A 20321-nucleotide genomic window follows, 5' to 3' on the forward strand; every position below is an offset into this window, starting at 1 on the left:
GGATTAAGACAAAAATTAAAAGATGGGATGGAGGAGCTCTTGCTATTGTAGGATTATCTATTGTCTTCATGTTTGATCTGTAGTGAAGTATACTAGTGAAATAGAAAAACAGAATGATGAGTACTAATGTATTCATAACATTTCAGTAGTGTGTAATACTTGTAATTTTGAAACAAAATCAGCTGATATCACATTGACTTTTCTCCATCTTCCTATTTAAAAAATTGTTTTAATTCTGGATTTATGTTTTCTAATTTTCTTTTCCAGTTACCCTGCAGTTTGTGAATTTTTGCAGAACAATAATTTATTATCAATTATCAGAGCCCATGAAGCCCAAGATGCTGGGTAAGTCACATTAAAATTGTATCAAATATCACTGCAGAGTCTTTGCATTTAATATGAAGACAGACGGGCTTTCATCTCTTTTTCAGGTATCGAATGTACAGGAAGAGCCAAGCAACAGGCTTTCCATCACTTATTACAATTTTCTCTGCCCCCAATTACCTAGATGTCTATAACAATAAAGGTAAAGGAGTCCAGCAATATTTGAGTTTGAATTTATGAGTAAACGTGAGCTCTGGTTTAATTGTATGTATGTATGTGTGTTTGTTTCATTTTAAAATATAAACTTGAAATAAGAAAAAAAGGGGTCTTAGTTGAAACAAAGGCCAAGAAATTTAGAATTTATGCTGCTGCTTGGTCTTTATCTCCTAAGGATTACTGGCTTCTTTGTGAGTATAAATAATGATCATAATAGTTCGGATTGATACTACAGAATCAAAGTATAAGAAGAATAAATTGCTTCAGGCTCATGTTAGAATAGTTAGCATAAATTACTGGTTTTGGTGAATTTAATGTATTTATAACAGTATCTCAGAGTCATAGGTATTTTAATATTTGTGAATTGTTAAACTATTTTCGTTTTTCTTGAGATATGATCTAGGTAGAGTGACCTAGTGTACAAAGTCAAAAAAAAAAAAAAAACTTCATTTTTAGTTTAAGCCCTGCCAGAAACTAATACTGTGACTTTGGGTGAGTCACGTTATCTTTCTAATCTTCAGTTTCCCATATGAAAAAAGAAGAATGGATATATACATGCCTTTTGTTCCAGAAATTTTATTTCTAAGACTTTATCCTGTTAAAGTCTTTTTTTTTAATTTAAAACTTTTATGATTAATAGTTTATAAGTTTTCCATCGAAGCCGTGGTCCTCCTAAAAAAACCTTCATATTTCTGTAACTATTTTGTTGTTTATAAAGTATGACTATAAATTAATAGGACTTTGAAAATGAACATGCCAGAACGAACATATCCAAATGAGTATTGTCCCTTCAAAGTAGTTACCTTGGGAGGCTACACACCTATTCCAACAATGCTGTCCTTGTTCAAAAACATTTTTGGAACTCCTCTTTTGGCATTGCCTTCAGAGTCTGCGACACATTCTTTTGATTATCCTCAATGATGGGAAATCTTCGTCCTTTGAGGGTGGATTTGATTTTTGGACAGCCAAAAGTCATTCGGAGTCAAGACTGATAAATAAGGTGAGTGATCAAGCTAGATGATACCATTTGGGGTCAGAAACAAGGTATGATTATAAGGTAATGAGACTGGTTTTTCTCGTGTTGCTGATACAGTGGCTCTGGAGGCACTTCCAAAAGAGGAGTTCCAAAAACGTTTTGCGTAATGGCAGCATCTCTGGATTAATTGTATGGTAAGGCAATAAGTTGTGCTGAAAAGAACACAAAGCAAGGAGTCAGTCTAGTACTGCTTCACTTTTAAGTGTGTCACATTTAACAAGGTACTTCTCTGAGCCTCATCTTTAAAATACCTGTCATATAGGGTTGTTGAAGATAAGTTGGAATAAGGAAAATGGATCTTAAAGTGTTGTTCAAAATATAAATTACTATAATAATACAGATTTTACTGTTATTGTACCTGATGTGATGATATCAAAGGACCACACTCATCTGATACAAAGGTCTGGTGTGTTTGTAGCTGGTGGTTTCTTAAGTCTCATTACTTTATAGTTATACCTTGTATATGCAGTTGGGGAGATAAGTTTCAAAGATGGCCAAAATATAATCAATATTTACTCTGTTTAAAAGTAAACTGTGGAATGGCACATCTCATTTAAATCTGATTTGGATCAGTCATTTTAGTTTGTCCTCCAGTGACTTGTCTATTTTAAAAAGCATGTCTTTGACTTAAGTTCTGTCCTAGCCTTATGTTTTCATTTACGTTAACATTCTTCTCTGAGCCTGATCTGTCCTACAATGCTCTGCTTCTCCCTAAGTTATTTCCTTTTTCCTGATATTTCCAGTATATTAGCAACTTAGGTTTTTATTCTTATTTATTCTCTTGTCAATGGTGTGGACTATTTGTGTTGTTAAACGTCTTCAAGGACTGTTAGTGGCCCTAGATCTCCTATTTGTAATGAAGGTGTTCCTTTCTCACTTTCTTTTTTAACTTCATCAGAAAGAGTATCTGTTGATACTCTTGACTTGCTGGGCTTGACTTCCTGGGCTCAAGTGATCCTCCCACTTCAGCCTCTCAACTAGCTGGGACCACAGGTGCATGCCACCACACCTGGCTAATTTTTAAATATTTTTTTATAGTGATAGGGTCTCATTATGTTGCCCAGGCTGGTCTCAAACTCCTGAACTTAAGCAATCCTCCTGCCTCTGCCTCCCAAAGTGCTGGTATTACAGGTGTGTGCCACCACACCTGCCCTCTTTCATATATATATATATTTTTTTTTTTTTTTTCCCCAGAGACAGAGTCTCGCTCTGTTGCCCACGCTAGAGTGCAGTGGTGCGGTCTTGGCTCACTGCAACCTCTGCCTCCGGGGTTCAAGCAATTGTCCCACCTCAGCCTCCCGAGTAGCTGGGACTACAGGTGCACATCGCCATGCCTGGCTAATTTTTTGTATTTTAGTAGAGACGGGGTTTCACCACATTGCCCAGGCTGGGCTCGATCTCCTGAGCTTAGGCAGTCCGCCCGCGTCAGCCTCCCAAAGTGCTAGGAGTACTCATATTCTTTAGACTTCTTGGTATCTACAGGTATTTCTTAGTTCCACTGGTTACACAAAAGACCTTTAATCATGATTTTTAAAGATTCTTCTTGTTTTCTTCTGTCCACTGGGAACACACCCAAAGGCAGTTTTGTTTTTGTTTTTGTTTTTTTGAGACAGAGTCTCGCTCTGTCGCCCAGGCTGGAGTGCAGTGACGCACCGTCTCTGCTCACTGCAAGCTCCGCCTCCCGGGTTCACGCCATTCTCCTGCCTCAGCCTCCTGAGTAGCTGGGACTACAGGCGCCCGCCACCTCGCCCAGCTAATTTTTTGTATTATTTTTAGTAGAGACGGGGTTTCACTGTGTTAGCCAGGATGGTCTCGATCTCCTGACCTCGTGATCCGCCTGCCTCGGCCTCCCAAAGTGCTGGGATTACAGGCGTGAGCCACTGCGCCCGGCCCCAAAAGCAGTTTTATAAACTCTTGTTTCCAGTCATTCACTGTTGAGACTCACCTCCCACTTCTTTTTCCTGTGTAGAAATTGAGGGAGTTGTTGAATAATGATATATGACGTATTTACCTAAACTAAATAAATACATACACGTGAAAATAATGGAACGTGTGCATCATAGCCAGTGTTAGGCTTTTTAAGAGCTAGAGATTATATTTTAATTTATTTTCTTAATAATCTATGGTGTGCATTTTAGACATTCAATAACAAATTTTAAGAACACTAGATTGTCCTATAACAAAGAAACAGAAACGAGGACGTGACCTATATCTGTCATTTCTAGAGAACTGTTATACCCTATTTTATTTCATGACCACGGAATAATTAAGAGAATAGTGCAAACAACATTGCTGGTGATAGAGGCTAAGGAATTGGATTTTAAGACTTTCAAAATATAAAGAAAATCAGTTTGGCATCAAAGTATGTGTGCAACTATCTGAACGGTTAATATTAAACATAGCATGCTGGCCATATACTGCTGTGTATTGGAGAAATCGGCAATTTTAAAATCCACTATATTGAATACAGAGATGATTTAATCTAATTTTGAACATTTAATTGTAAATTGCTCCAAGTTTGCCTTTTGTATCTTCCAGTATGAGTTGGTAACTGCACTATATAAACTCCCAGAGAGTGTATACAATATTTAACTCAGGCTAATGACTAGCAAAACAGGCTGTGGCCGTTTAATGAGTGATATTTGCCTTCAAAGGAGAGTTGTAATTATAACCATTTGGCCTATAAAAGGAAATTGTGGGGAAATTTTCTTCGTGGATCTTGAGGGTTATATAGATAGTTACTGTGCAGTGACTCCAAAGTTTCAGTTTCTTTTGTACTTTTATTATATGAGCTCTTCAGGTGACTTTGTTCCTTGGAATAACTCTTAAGAGAATGAACTAAATAAAAGGCTTTAAAATTTTCCATCTGCGCTTTACCTAGTCAAGTCCTGACTTTACAAATGGAAAGTTCTCGAATTCTGTGTAGCAGGTACACAGCTGTACAAAGCATATCAGTTGCCATGCCATGTTCCTCTGTGCCAGATTTTCTTGCTTTTTTCCTTTTTAGCTGCTGTGTTGAAATATGAAAACAATGTCATGAATATCAGGCAGTTTAATTGTTCTCCACACCCCTACTGGCTTCCAAACTTTATGGATGTTTTCACATGGTCTTTGCCTTTTGTTGGGGAAAAAGGTAAGAGAACTAAAGCATGTGTCTCGTCAGTTGTTTGGTGACTGAGCACACCTTATATTTGCATGAGCCCCCGCAAGGTTCAGAAATGTTTTCTAATTTTGTTTGTTCTCTACTTAGATTTTTTTTTTTTTTTTTTTTTTTTGAGACAGAGTCTCGCTCTGTCACCCAGGCTGGAGTGCAGTGGCACAATCTTGGCTAACTACAACCTCCACCTCCTGGGTTCAAGCGATTCTCCTGCCTCAGCCTCCCGAGGAGCTGGGATTATAGGCATGTGCCCCTGCGCCCGGCTAATTTTTGTATTTTAGTAGATACAGGGTTTCACCATATTGGCCAGGCTGGTCTCAAACTCCTGACCTCAAGTGATCCGCTCTCCTCAGCCTCCCAAAGTGCTGGGATTACAGGTGTGAGCCACTGTGCGCAGCCTCTACATAGATTTGTAAATGGCATGTAATTGGTTCTTAAATTTTCATACATTATGGTTTTCTTACTGTAAATATCAATTTAAAGTAGCTGACCTACTATGATCAAGATGATAAAACAACATAGTTACTTGTCATTGCCTCAGATTTCTTCACTACTGAAGAGATTTAAACAGAATTTATTGTCCTTACAATTTTATTTGTACAACTACTCACATAAGCTAAGCCTGTTGGATGTAGGCCTGTTGGCTTAACTTTGTAAAATGGGAAAAAATTTTATCACGTGTGTATCAGTATGGGAAGAAGCTCTGAACAGCAACTCAGTAAAATCAAGTAGTTATGCAATAGATCTTCAAAGACTCCAAACTTGTACCGGAGCAAGTAATCTACCTAAATTCTTTTTAAATCTGAAAGTTTACGTTTATGCTACTTTTTATAGCTATTGTTACTAACATAATGATAAATAATTTTTGTTCATGCTTACTTAACGTGTGTTTATTTAGATATACACATTATTTTAGAGAAAATACCTCATTAATTGCATAAATTTTGGATTATTTTGTTTTACGTAGTCACAGAGATGCTGGTAAATGTGCTCAACATATGCTCTGATGACGAACTGATTTCTGATGATGAAGCGGAAGGTAAAGTTTTCCTCCTCTAAACTAAAACTAGGGAGAGGTTCGGTTTTGGTTTTAGTTGTTTTAGTTTATTTTGAATGATTTTCTTTGTCATATTAAAAATAAATTTAGTTCATTGTGGAAAAATAAAATTTGAAAAATACGAGAAACCATAAATAAGGAAAAAAAGTCACCCATAATCCCATCATCTTATAGATATCCACAGTTAACATCTTAATGTATACTGTGTTAGCTGTCTTTTATCTCTGCACATAGCTTTCCTCTGTTTTTTTTCTTTTTAATGAGAATGAGGTCATGTAATAAGATCTAGTACACTTACTGTTTTTGTGGAGTTTCTTGTAGACTAATTTCTAATGGATCTGTAGTTGTCCATGCTGATCAATGTTTTATCTAATCCCAGTGGTGTTAGATATTGGAGGTTTTCCAAAGTTTTTGCTGACAAAACCCATATAGTTTTGAAAATTTGTATAGATAAAAATGTACACATTCTATTAACCAATATTTATTACATGGTTGATATATACCAAGTACTGTACTGTTTAGGTCCTTGCTCTCAATAAGCTTATTTGCTAGTGCAGGGAGGAAAAACAGTAAATAAATATGTCAGATGAAAGGAAGTAAAGCAATATTAGAAAATCAAGAATAACACTCCTTATTTCCATAGGATGAATTTCTAGAAATTGAATATCTGTGTCAATTAGTACTTAAAATTTCAATTCTGATACAGATAGAAATTTCTGATACAGCCTCTAGAAAGGCTGTACCACTTTACATTTTGCAGGGTGTATAGTCACAGTGCGGTCTCCAATACTCTTTATGATACTCATTATAGTCTGGTGTTATTAAGTTTTTAATTAAAACTTTATATTTTTATGAGACTAATGGACAATTTTTTCTTGTGTTTATTGGTCATGTTTATCTCTCTTTTGTGACTTGTCAATTCATATCTTGTATCCTTTTTTTTTTTTTTTGAGACAGAGTGTTGTTCTGTCACCCAGGATGGAGTGCAGTGGCGCGATCTTGGCTCACTGCAACCTTCACCTCCCGGGTTCAAGTGATTCTCCTGCCTCAGCCTTGTAAGTAGCTGGGATTACAGGCGCGTGCCACCACGACCAGCTAATTTTTGTGTTTTTAGTATAGATGGGGTTTCACCATGTTGCCCGGGCTAGTCTCGAACTCCTGAGCTCAAAGTGGTCTGCCTGCCTGGGTCTCCCAAAGTGCTGGGATTACAGGCATGAGCCACCACGCCCAACCCCATTTTGTTTTTTGTTCTTATTGGCGTGTGAGGAATCTTTTTATTCAGTAACATTTTATTATATATGTAGCCAAGTACTTTTTTCCTAGTGTGCTGTGGGAGGTTTGATTGTAAAGGTAGGTCCTGACTTGTCTGAGAATGCAAGAGATTCTGGAAAAGTGGTGGTTACCCAAGCACAAACCGGCCTCATCCTATCCAGGCTCTGTGCTAAGTTGGTTCCCTTAACTGTGAGGATAAACCATCTCCATCATGGAGAAAACAGAATTCCCTTTGGGAATCTAGAGGAAATTACCGTACACTCTCATGCTTCAGGTTCTGCACTGAAAATCAACAGCATATGGAAGATAGCTTGCGAGTGTATTTATTTATGGTATAGGAGATCACTATAAGGAACCAGTTCTTCTTGAGGAAGTAGTGCAGCCAAGTGAAAAACAAAAGAAAAACCGAATATCCCCTTGAGCAACATGGTGAAACCCCATCTCTACTGAAAATGCAGAAATCAGCCAGATGTGGTGGCGAGTGCCTCTGGTCCCAGCTACTTGGGGGCGTGAGGTGGGAGGATTACTTGAACCTGAGAGGCAGAGGTTGCAGTGAGCCGAGATCTTGCCACTGCACTCTAGCCTGGCAACAGAGGAAGACCCTGTTTCAAAAAACCAAACGAACAAACAAAAACACATGTATTTCCTATTCTTTACCACCACAAACATAAAAATAAATAAATAAATAAATAAAAAGGAAGAATGGGCTGGGCACAGTGGCTCACGCCTGTAATCCCAGCACTCTGGGAGGCCGAGGCAGGTGGATCATGAGGTCAAGAGATCGAGACCATCCTTGCCAATGTGGTGAAACCCCATCTCTACTAAAAACACAAAATTTAGCTGGATGTGGCGGCGCGTGTCTGTAGTCCCAGCTACTCAGGAGGCTGAGGTAGGAGAATTGCTTGAACCTGAGAGGTGGAGGTTGCAGTGAGCCAAGATCGCACCACTGCACTCCAGCCTGGCGACAGAGCAAGACTCCATCTCAAAAAAAAAAAACAAAAAAGAAAAAAAGGGAAGAATGATTATATCCCCTGAAAAAGAAGCCGTGAAGCTGTAGAATCCATTAAACAAAAAAACATGCTATTCCTACAAAGAGATTTGTTAACTGTTCTGTCCTCCGTTTTTGTTCCTTGTTTTTGCCATCATTTATTCCACAAATTATATCTTTATTTAATGTTATTTTCATGATGTGTGGGGGTAGAAAATGTTGGATGCTCATAGATGTGAATTAATGTAAAACCATAAACTTTTAAGAAATGGAAGAAACTACTGACAAAATAAATTTGTAATTTAATGTTGCATCATGATTCCAAGGATATCTCTTATGAGCTGGTAAAGATAATAGCCTGTTTCTCTCATTGCATTTCACTTTGATTTTTTTTTTCTCTTTTCCATGTAAACATAAATTTCTCTTCTCATATTTCTGTCTTCATCTCCTTGTTTCTTGGTGTCTCTTCTCCCTGAAGATCACTACATTCCAAGCTATCAGAAAGGTATCCGACTAAACTGTGCTAAGAGCTTAATGCTTACTCTCTGTCCCACCACAGTTGTCTATTGGTTAGACTTTTAAAATTGGTAGTTAAATAATTTCAGAAAGGCTCTCCATCCTCCCCTTCAGTTTTAATGTGTATGTTTTCTCTGGACCTCTTGCATGATCCGGCAGGGTGTTGAGGGTTGGATGTGAGGAAGGAGAGGCCATGTTTCTTTTTCTGACTTTTGACTGTAGATACCTGGTGCATGCTAGACCTTGGCTTCTCATTTGTGGGCTATTTTCAGAATCCTAGATAAGAAAAAGCCATAAAGTCTCGCGTTAACTTTTTCTGTTGTTGCTTTTTAAAATAGTGCACGGTTGTAAGTAGTATTGTGAGGCAATAATTCACTAATGTAAGTGAAGATTATAGAATGAAAGCAGCACTCACTAAGTTCAGGAGAGCTAGCTGGGTGTTGTGTTTACGTACAGAAGACAGCTGCTGGAATGATCACTTGCCATTTGGCAGGCCAAACCCCGCACCCTAAGGTGGCCCACAGCATTGTCAAAAGACATCTTTGCTGTAGCAGCTTTCTTGGTGAGGTTTGTTTATGTATGTGTGTGTTTCATTCTTTGCTGTGTTCTACGTTTCACAACCACAAATAAGTTCCCACCTCTCATAGATCCACCCAGTCTGTCTCTTTTGTGGCCTCTCATTTTTACTTCATCTTTTTACCTTCTGGGTCATTTTTTCTCTTGCTCCTTAGAACTTCCTGAGATTTTTGTTTGTTTAAACAAACTTAAGCCTTCATTTCTGTTTTTTAAAAACAATTGTTTCTTTAACTTAAGACACTTCATCCTGAATTTTTTAAAGGCAGCCTATTAACACATCCCTTTAACTTACTTATTCTTTGTATTCTCTAAGGAAGCACTACAGTTCGTAAGGAGATCATCAGGAGTAAGATCAGAGCCATTGGGAAGATGGCACGGGTCTTTTCAATTCTTCGGTAAGGATGTCTGTCATTACAGTGTGGATTAAAGGCATTTTGAGAGTAAATTAGACATCGAATTCAGAACAGTTTTTTTAGAATTGGAATTTAGTATTGAAACTGCAGGTCTTTAGGTCGAGTGCAGATTGAATGAACATGTTAAAGCGACTAAAAATGTTCCATCAAACATTCAATTTGTTAGTAGCTTAGATGTAGTGAATGTAGTGGTTTAGTGTGGACTTTCCAACCAGATTGCCTGTGTTCAAATTCTGGCTCTACCTCTTATCTGTGTGATCTTGGGTTTCATCTCTGTGCCTTAGTTTCCTTGCCTGTAAAGCAGAAATAATAATAGGCCCTAACGCACAGGTTGTTAGGTGTATTAAATGGGATAAAATACGGGAAATGTTAGAACAGTGCCTGGCTGTTAAGTGCTTCTAATTGAAAAACAAGAACTGGCTGATTGTTTAAAATGAAAATATTTGCGGAAAACATCCCTTTCTTTGAGTCAGGGAAGGGTTAAGAGGTAGGAGAACCTATCTTCCATCTCTGCTCTCTTCACTTCCTTCAATATCTTTGAGTTGCTGAATGGAGGGTTCCCTGGCATTAACCCAGGGCTTTGGTCTTCCTTTGCAGGCAAGAAAGTGAGAGTGTGCTGACTCTCAAGGGCCTGACTCCCACAGGCACGCTCCCTCTGGGTGTCCTCTCAGGAGGCAAGCAGACTATCGAGACGGGTGAGTATGAGAGCTCTCCTCCATGGAAGGTGTGCTCCCGTAACCTAACAGTCAGCACACACTTACAAACGGGGGCTTTCCTCAGTAAATGCCACGAGAGCAGTTGGTTATACCATAAGCGGGGAAATGAATCTTCACCCCTACTTCCCTCCATACAGAAAACCTAAATCAGAATGGCTTATTATAACTTCAGTGTGAGAAAGCAGGATAGTAAAACGAGAAGAAAATATGGAGAGTAAACACTGGGGTAGGCAGAGTCTTTAAGTAGGACACAAAAAGTACTAACCTTAAAAAGCCAGTTGAATTTCATTAAAATCAAGAACTTCTCTTCTTAAAAATACATGATTAAGAGAGGAAAAAGGCAAGACACAAAATGGGAGAAAATTTTTGCAATACACATGTCTCACAAAGCCCTTGTATCCAGAACATATAAAGAACTATAAATCAATAGGAAAAAACAAATTTCAAAAATGGTCAGAAGATTTAAACAGGCACTTCACAAAAGAGGATATCAAAGTGGCCAATGGACCCGGTGCAGTGGCTCATGCCTGTAATCCCAGCATTTTGGGAGGCCAAGGCAGGCGGATCACCTGAGGTCAGGAGTTCGAGACCAGCCTGGCCAACATGGTGAAACTCCATCTCTACTAAAAATACAAAAATTAGCCAGGTGTGGTGGTGGGCACCTGTGATCCCAGCTACTCGGATGACTCAGGCAGGAGAATTGCTTGAACCCGGGAGGCGGAGGTTGCAGTGAGCTGAGATCACACCACTGCACTCCAGCCTGGGTGGCAGAGTGAGACTCCATCTCAAAAAAAATCAGTGGCCAATAAACATATGAAAAGATCGGCTGGGCGTGGTGGCTCTCGCCTGTAATCCCAGCACTTTGGGAGGCCAAGGCGAGTGGATCACGAGGTCAGGAGATGGAGACCATCCTGGCTAATACAGTGAAACCTTGTCTTTACTGAAAATATAAAAAATTAGCCGGGCTTGGTAGCGGGCGCCTGTAGTCCCAGCTACTCAGGAGGCTGAGGCAGGAGAATGGCGTGAACCCAGGATGCGGAGCTTGCAGTGAACAGATCGCGCTGCTGCACTCCAGCCTGGGCGACAGAGCAAGACTCTGTCTCAAAAAAAAAAAAAAAAAAAAAAAAAAAAAGAAAAGATGTTAATATTATTATAGTTTTCAATCTAGGTAGTAGACGTTAAAACCACAGTGAGGGCTGGGAGCAGTGGCTCACGCCTATAATCCCAGCACTTTGGGAGGCTGAGGCAAGCAGATCTTTTGAGGCCAGGAGTTCAAGAACAGCCTGGCCAACACAGCAAAAGCCCACCTCTCCTAAAAATACAAAAATTAGCTGAGCATGGTGGTATACTCCTGTAATCCCAGCTACTCAGGAGGCTGAGGCACTAGAATCACTGGAACCCGGGAGGTGGAGGTTGCAGCGAGCCGAGATCACGCCAAGACTCTGTTTCAAAAAAAAAAAAACAAAGCACCGCAGTGAGGTACCATTACATACCCACTAGAACAGCTAAAAATTAAAAGTTTGGGCCAGGGCGTGGTGACTCACACCTGTTATCCCAGCACTTTGGGAGGCTGAGGTGGGAGGATCACTTGAGGCCAGGAGTTCGAGGCTGTAGTACGCTATGATTGTGCCACTGCACTCCAGTCTGCAGTCTGGGCAACAGAGCGAGACCCTGTCTCCAAAAAAAAAAAAAAAGTCTGACAATACCAAGTATTGTATTGGTGTGTTTGTGGAGAACTAGAACTAGGTATGTTGCTGAAGTGCTTGTAAATTGATTCAAGCACTTTAGAAAACTATTGGGCAGTAAAGCTAAACGTACATCTACCCTGTAACCCAGCAGTTCCACACCTGGTATATATCCAAGAGAAACTGGATGTGTTCACCAAAGGTTATGCTGGGAATGTTCACTGTAGCTTTATTCATAATAGCTCAAAGCTGGAAACAACCCAAATGTCCATCAATGGTAGACTACATAAATAAATTGTATTCTAAAATATAAATAAACTGTATTCTATTTATACAATGGAATAATACTCAGCAATAAAAAATAGCACATTATGGACACATGCTACAACATGGTTAAATCTCATAGACATTACAGTAAACTGCAAGAGCCAGACACAAAAGAGCACAGACTGTCTGATTTATATAACATTTAAGAACCGTTAGACTAATCAGTGATAATAAAGTCAGAATGTCACTTTCTCTGGTGGGAGAATATTGTCCCAGAAGGGCACAGGGAACATCTGGAGTGCTAGGAATGTTCTGTATCCCTATCGTGGTAGTTAGACATGTGTATAAATAGGTTAGAATGTATCGAGCTGTACACTTCAGATTTGTGCACATGCTATGCCTCGTGTATATTTTGTACCTTAAAACAGTTTGAGAGGGTTGCAGTTTCTCAATCAGAGGGGAGTTTGCCTCTTTCTGTGCAGCCATATTCTATTCCAGTGCCAAAATCACCTCTTCAATCAGAGTGCCAATTCTGAAATTTACCCAGGAGCCGACTTCTTAGGAAAGGGCTTTCTAGAATCCTGGAATGAAAAGATTGGTGTTTGTGAGAATAAACATACAAAGGGAAGAGACAGGAGATCACATGACAGGGTGACTGACACTAGGTATGAAAATTGGTGTTGGCCGGGCACGGTGGCTCAAGCCTGTAATCCCAGCATTTTGGGAGGCCGAGACAGGCGGATCACGAGGTCAGGAGATCGAGACCATCCTGGCTAACACGGTGAAACCCCGTCTCTACTAAAAAACACAAAAAAATTAGCCGGGCGAGGTGGTGGGCGCCTGTAGTCCCAGCTACTCGGGAGGCTGAGGCAGGAGAATGGCGTGAACCCGGGAGGCGGAGCTTGCAGTGAGCCGAGATCACGCCACTGCACTCCAGCCTGGGCGACAGAGCGAGACTCCGTCTCCAAAAAAAAAAAAAAAGAAAATTGGTGTTGAAGCATTAATATCTTAAACTAAAGTTTCACTGCTTTTTTTTGCTCCCCTTGTTTTGTTGAATTGTTTCTACTTAAGTGTTTTTTCCCACATCATCCTTCATCTGGCCTTTTTTCTTTTTTCTTTTTTTCCCAAGAGACAGAGTTGCCCAGGCTAGAATGCAATGGCTATTTACAGGTGCTGTCATAGCTCACGGCAGTACCCAGTTCCTGGGCTCAAGCAATCCCCCTGCCTCAACTACTTGAGTGACTGGGACTATAGGCATTTGCCACTGTGCCTGGCCATCCTGCCATTTATAGGAGTCCTTTTTCTTTTGTAGAAATTTCATTGCTATTGACTAATAGGGACAAACCCTTTTTTTTTTTCTCTTTTTGGAGACAGAATCTTGGTCTGTTGCCTAGGCTGGAGTGCAGTGGCACGATCTTGCCTCACTGCAACCTCCGCCTCCTGGGTTCAAGCAATTCTCCTGCCTCAGCCTCCCAAGTAGTTGGAACTACAGGCGCATGCCGCCATACCCGGATAATTTTTTGTATTTTAGTAGAGACAGAGTTTCACCATGTTGCCCAGGCTGGTCTCAAACTCCTGAGGTCAGGCAATCCGCCCGCCTCAGCCTCCCAAAGTGCTAGGATTACAGGCGTGAGCCACCACGCCCAGCCGTTTTTTTCTTTTTATAAAATTCAATTCCTCCTTCTCTTTCAAATTGAATTCTGAAATATTAAAGTTCAGCTATTTAGAAGAAAGTCTGAACATTTTCTCTTTGGAAGTATAGTTTATTTTCCTAGTTCCTTTAGTTTCACAGAAAGTATCAGTATACTATTTCCAGTTGAATATTTTTCTCAAATAAATGTGCAGGTTTTTTTTGTAAGCAGAATATGTTCCCACCATTGTTTTGCTTGGTAATTAGTCATCTGAGATATTCCGAGAGCAACTCTGATAACAAAGATATCTTAGAGGAATAGGCAGTAACATGAGTTAAGAGAAAAAAAGGAATGTCCTATAGCATCCTTATGTGAACATTATGCAATTGTGCTGACCAACAAAATTGTTGTTTTAATCGAAACCAACTTTGTCTAAACCTTGAGAAAGCAAATCTTCAAATCAGGGCTGAGCAACAGAATTATATAGCTATGTTATTTGGAAATTTGTTTCTAATTCTTGGTCATCTTTTGGGCTCAGCCCCAATGTATGAGTTGAATATAAGTGTTTTAATCAAGATAGGACCATTTATTGATACTTCCAAAATTGATAGAAATCTTCAATGATATGTGAGAACAAAGGTAAAGTTGGAGCCAACTTTTTAGAGTTTCTTGTTCTTACTGATTCACAGGAAGTGAGTTTATTCTGTTATTTTCACATTGGAGTCTCAGTTCCACCGGCTCATTGGCAAACTGGAGCATTAACTAAAAAAGACCTTTTATTCATATAACTTTACTTTTATTCATATAACCAACAATATCCCATATGGCCATGTAACATACATTCATATATGCCCCACCTTGATCTAAGAGGGACTGGCATGAGTTACAGTATACATAAAACACAGTGGAGTAAAATACATATGCTTGGAAATTGAAGCACAAGGGAAAACAAAAATAAAGCCAATAGTTAGCCACAAATTTGACTCTAAGAATCCCAATAGCCAAAATAGTGGGGGAAGCCAAGGACAGGACAAGATTCATGAAGACCATCAGATTAAAACAGATCAGTTATAAATTGGACTACATCAAAATTAAAAACTCTTGTACTGCAAATGGTGCTATCAAGAAAATGAAAAAACCCACAGAATGGTTGAAAATGTTTTCAAATCATATATCTCCTAAGAGATTGGTATCTAGAAAATATACTCTTACAACTCAATAATAAGACAACCCAGTTAAAAATGGGTAAAGAATTGAATTGACATTTTTCCCATGAAGACATACAAATGGCACATGAAGTGATGTTTGACATCATTAGACATTCAGAAAATGCAAATCAAAACCACAATGGGATACCACTTCATAGTCGGTAGGATGGCTGTGAAAAGACAGCAGTTAATAAGAAGTGTTGATGAGAATGTGGAGAAATTGGGACCTTCTTAACACTGCTGGTGGGAATGTAAAATGTACAGCTGCTTTGGAAAACATTCTGACAGTTCTTCAAATGATGAAACATAGAGTTGACTTATTACTCAGCAATTCCAGTCACAGCTACATACCCCACAAAGAAAAGAAAATACGTCCTCGCAAAAACTTGTACACAAGTGTTCATAAATGACATTCATCATAAGAGCCCAAAATGGCATTTTTATAATAGCCAAAAGGTGGAAAAAAGCAATTGTCCATAAACTAGATAAACAAAATGTGATAAACACAATGGAATACTATTCAGCCATAAAAAGGAATGAAATGCAGGTATACATGTCAACATAACTGAACCTTGAAAACATTATGCTAAGTGAAAGAAGTCAGTCACTACAGACCACATATTATATGATGCCATTCGTATAAAATGTCCAGAACAGACCAGTCTACAGAGAAAGTAGATTCGTGTTCGACTAGGATTAAGGGGAAGAGGTGAGGGAAGGAAATGGGAAGTGACTGCTAATAAGTGGGGGGTTTCTCATTGGGGTGATGAAAATATTCTAAGCACAGATTGCGGTGATGGTTGCACAACTCTATATTAAAACCTTTGACTTGGCCGGGCGCAGTGGCTCAAGCCTGTAATTCCAGCACTTTGGGAGGCCGAGGCGGGTGGATCACGAGGTCAGGAGATCGAGACCATCCTGGCTAACATGGTGAAACCCTGTCTCTACTAAAAATACAAAAAACTAGCCGGGCGCGGTGGCAGGCGCCTGTAGTCCCAGCTACTCGGAGGCTGAGGCGGGAGAATGGCGTGAACCCGGGAGGCGGAGCTTGCAGTGAGCCGAGATCGCGCCACTGCACTCCAGCCTGGGTGACAGAGTGAGACTCCGTCTCAAAAAAAAAAAAACAAAACAAACAAACAGAAAAAAAAACCTTTGACTTGTATACTTTAAACAAGTGAATTTTGTGGTATATGAATTCTATTCAGTTAAGATGTTAAAAAGAAAAAAAAAGTTGAGGTAGTTTGATATGACTGTTTCTTATAATAGCCCTTACTGCAGGCTACTATCTTTATACTCAATGTGAATAACAATTCTGGGAGGGCCCCAAACAACGTAATATCATACACATTTTACCATGTAGCTTTTAAGCTCTAATTAGACCAACACTATCAGTATACAGTTTTAGCAATGCTTTGTTCTCCCACTTCCTAACAGTGACATCAGTGATGTGGTGTTAGAAGGCACTGTAGCTTTCTTGTCAAGGGTATTTGTTCTACTTAAGGAGATTAGAGAGGGTGTGACAGTGATTTAATACATGCCTACCTATGGTTGACAAATGAAAGCACTTCGTAAGTAGATTCCAATTATCCATTTTTCACATTGCATTAGGTATTTAATGTTGTAGTTCTTTCCGTTTCTTTTCTTATATTGATATATAAAGCCTTGGGAATAGCAGCATACTGTTACTGCTCATTATTCTTCCTTGCCTTCTTTTGGCAAATTGGTACTGGAGTAACTGACAGAGTTCTCCTAATAGGATCTTTCTTGCTGCACCCTGTACCTTTTCATATATTAGCGTTTTTACTGTCTGAGAAAGGAGATGCAAGGGAGTTTACCTGTTGGTACTAATTTTTAAGTTGCTTCCTTTTCCATTGCTAAGAAAGAAGAGGGCTTTCTTAGTTATTGGCCTACTCTCTTGAACACTGTGTGGAAGCCATATGGATTGTAAACATCAGCCTCTGCTATATTTTTAAGCCCAGATGGGTACACACATTTGCATTAGGAATTCAGTAGTTCTATGCTTTTGTTAACTTTGTACTCCACTCCTGGACAAGGAATAACCCTTCACATGGAACCTATTTTTCGTCTCCTTCCAAATGCCAGTCTGCTGTTCAAAGGCCACTTTTTTTTTTTTAACGAAGTAATTAATAGGACAGTTGGACTCCAAATAAGTCACTTGAGATCAATAAGATGTAGTTGTAAATAAGCTTTTTGAATAGGACCCAGCAGTAGCTCATTTAATATCACCTGAGCTACAAACTAAGGATTATTGTGATGTCAGACTATTTGATTCTACATGTTGTTTTGATATGTGGATGTCAAGATATAAAGTAGCAGTTGGCTATTTAAAATGAAGAGAGCAATGTTCAATGCCACCCGAAATGTTAAAAGTATTAGAAACTCGGCCGGGCGCAGTGGCTCAAGCCTGTAATCCCAGCACTTTGGGAGGCCGAGACGGGCGGATCACAAGGTCAGGAGATCGAGACCATCCTGGCTAACATGGTGAAACCCCGTCTCTACTAAAAATACAAAAAACTAGCCGGGCGAGGTGGCGGGCGCCTGTAGTCCCAGCTACTCCGGAGGCTGAGGCAGGAGAATGGCGTGAACCCGGGAGGCGGAGCTTGCAGTGAGCTGAGACCCGGCCACTGCACTCCAGCCTGGGCGACAGAGCGAGACTCCGTCTCAAAAAAAAAAAAAAAAAAAAGTATTAGAAACTCTCCTCACCCCATATTCCTCCCACCCCAATTGAGTCTCTCGCAATAATCTTCTCGCTTCTCTAACTAGTTGACTTTCATTGTGGATGGGGATAGGCTAAAACTCGGGCCCGTGGGACGGCTGTGCTGCCAGCAGTGCTGTTGGTTTACTCACTCTTTTTCTGTCTTCATTTTTGCATGCTACTGCTCCTGCCCTCTTACAGCCACAGTAGAAGCGGTAGAGGCCCGGGAAGGTATGGCCATATTACTCTGATAGATGTGATCCATGTGTCTGTGTACTGGTTTTTCAAAGCTTTATCAACATTTCAAATATTTTATTATTGCATCACCAGAACTGTAACAGTGAGAAAAGGAATCGTTGTTTCTAGGCATGTTAACGAAGCAGGTGTTTCCTTTGTGTCCTATCTTTGCATTAATTTTAAATAACCTTCACCACAGCTACAGTTTTGTGTTTTTTTTCTGGGCTCTATCAGCTTTAATACAATGGCAGAAGCTTAAGCAGCTGGTCATGAGAGGTCAAGTGGTTTACTTCTGTATCCCTTCCATGTACAAGAGCCATCCATTTGATTCTAAAGAGAGCCAAATAGGTCAGCCTCTTCAACGATTCTAAAAGATTTCAAGAGCAGAGGCAGAAGTAGACTGGAATTTAGTTCATTTCTGAGGTTGCCCTAAGGTAGGCAAGTTAAATTAACTTTGTTTCTGTGAAAACCATTGGAATTGATAAACTTGTATTATACATGTAATTGTTTTATTAGGTAAGATGGTTCAAAATGGGAATGCCTTTCTTTGGTGATACAAAAGTTGAATCAGAAAGAAAATAGCTAGAAGCTATTTTTAAGTTTTTAACTTATGTACAGCTCCTGGTTGTGCAAGATAAAAAGCTGTCCTAAACAAAAAGATTAGCTCTTTTGTTACCTGGTTTTGGTGTGGTCTATGTGGTCTTTGTGCTAAAAGCAACTACCTGGGTTCAACTTGTTCAGTTATTTTAGGGTTGCCTTTGTTCTAGCATTGCGTATGTTTGTAGTGCATAAGACACTCTTTCTTAAATGTATTGGGGCCCAGTAAGTACTTGTTAGCTTTTTGTTAGGTATATGTCTACCATGATTATGCATATAGAGCTTTTATGAAAATTTCTTTCACAATTTCAGCTGCCCTTTGGGCTTTAAGGAAGCAGTAGCTTCAGACAAGACCGATTCAGGCAAACATTGCCCATGACTTTCACCAGACATGTGCTTCATAGCCACCTTTCTGTGTGTTTCTCTAGGAGGTTGCTGTGTGCTAAGAAACTTTTTTTAAGCTTGTTGTTTTGCTGCCTAATTGAGCTCTCTCCACCTGCTTCCTGTTTTTCTGTAGCCATCAGAGGGTTCTCGCTTCAGCACAAGATCCGGAGTTTTGAAGAAGCACGAGGTCTGGACCGAATTAATGAACGAATGCCACCCCGAAAAGACAGCATGCACGCGGATGGGCCAGTGAAATCTGTAGCCTCAGCACACTCACACGCGGCGCACAGGAGCGACCAAGGGAAGAAAGCCCAGTAATGACTTCGAGTCCTGCCGTGGCTCGGAGGATCTGAAACTCAAGAACAAATTTTATTTATTTATTATTGGAAAATGAAAAGCAACTCAAACAATTTCAACCTGGAGGTGCATTTATAATTCAGTCTGCATTTATTCTGTAAAAAGGTGACTGTTTTATAAATTCTTTTAATTTATGTTCAATATATATAAAAAGTGCATCTGTTTTGTTTTTCCCTTTTTTCTCCATAATTTTAAAAAATGAATCTGATTGTTGTCAACATATTTGTGAAGTCTTGTGCTATAAAGGGGAACTTCCCCTAATAAAAGGGCCTTGGAAACCTGCTGGGTTTCTGACTTGAACTAGTCAGTCTTCATTATTGTTTTTTGGAAGTTAATGTCTTGTCTTTCCTGTAAGACTAATAACTTTTCAAATGCAAGATTTTTTTCCTTTCTGCTGGGTGCCATTGAAGAAAGTCCTCTTAGATTTCAATGGCTAAAACTGCTTCTCTTCTTATGGGAAACTGGATCATAGTAGAACTTCAAAGTGAATAACCCAAACCCAGTGATTTTAAGGGCAAAGGGAAATGTTTTCCATAATAACCTACTTTCTCTGGGCTCTCAGTTCCTTTAAATATGTTCTAGTAAAACAAAATAAAAAATAACAAGGGATGTTCTTAGAGTTACTTAAAATTTGTTCATCTGACCATGGGCATGAATAGTTTAAATTTCCTTAGAACTTTGGAGGAGAAATATTTTCAGAAAGCTTTCACAGTTGCCAGATTCTTTTGCTTTCATTTTTGAACCCCAGGTGACTTCTGTAAAGGAAGTCACTTTCTAAATATTTGATAAATGCCCTCAACAGCACCTTCTACAGCAGGATGTATATACGCCCTTCTAGGCTGTTGGCATCAGCTCTCGCATCTGCCTTCCCATCGTCCTTCTGTTGTTCCCTGTCAGTATTACTGAAACCAGCTGGGGTAGTAGAAACTGACAAGAGTTCAATGGTCTCCTTGTGAATTGAAGGTCTT

The 20321-nt window shown here is 39.5% G+C and overlaps 1 protein-coding gene and 1 long non-coding RNA gene across 22 annotated transcripts in view; one reads left to right on the forward strand and one right to left on the reverse strand.

Annotated features, from left to right (window-relative positions):
* The window catches only part of PPP3CC (protein phosphatase 3 catalytic subunit gamma), a 101884-nt gene extending 82231 nt beyond the window's left edge, over positions 1–19653 (forward strand). For 4 of the 21 annotated variants that reach the window (XM_074000489.1, XM_005562797.3, XM_074000488.1 and 1 more), the window contains 8 exons: positions 268–345; positions 432–526; positions 4584–4709; positions 5701–5772; positions 9456–9537; positions 10153–10250; positions 17980–18009; positions 19130–19653. In XM_074000489.1, the coding sequence (XP_073856590.1) occupies positions 268–345; positions 432–526; positions 4584–4709; positions 5701–5772; positions 9456–9537; positions 10153–10250; positions 17980–18009; positions 19130–19314 (766 nt within the window). In that variant the 3' untranslated portion in view covers positions 19315–19653. Of the gene's footprint in view, positions 1–267; positions 346–431; positions 527–1426; positions 1541–1633; positions 1706–4583; positions 4710–5700; positions 5773–8528; positions 8556–9455; positions 9538–10152; positions 10251–17979; positions 18010–19129 lie in introns of those variants that run through there. The other 17 variants (XM_074000493.1, XM_005562799.4, XM_074000492.1 and 14 more) reach the window with 11 other exon arrangements.
* LOC141407571 (uncharacterized) lies at positions 14629–17462 on the reverse strand. Its single transcript, XR_012417141.1, has 2 exons — positions 16213–17462; positions 14629–15884 (listed from the first exon to the last, which is right to left on the reverse strand). It is a non-coding gene; the product is annotated as an uncharacterized lncRNA (long non-coding RNA).
* Positions 19654–20321: the final 668 nt, after the last annotated feature.

The sequence above is a fragment of the Macaca fascicularis genome, chromosome 8, assembly GCF_037993035.2.
Source record: "Macaca fascicularis isolate 582-1 chromosome 8, T2T-MFA8v1.1".
Classification (NCBI taxonomy): domain Eukaryota; kingdom Metazoa; phylum Chordata; class Mammalia; order Primates; family Cercopithecidae; genus Macaca; species Macaca fascicularis.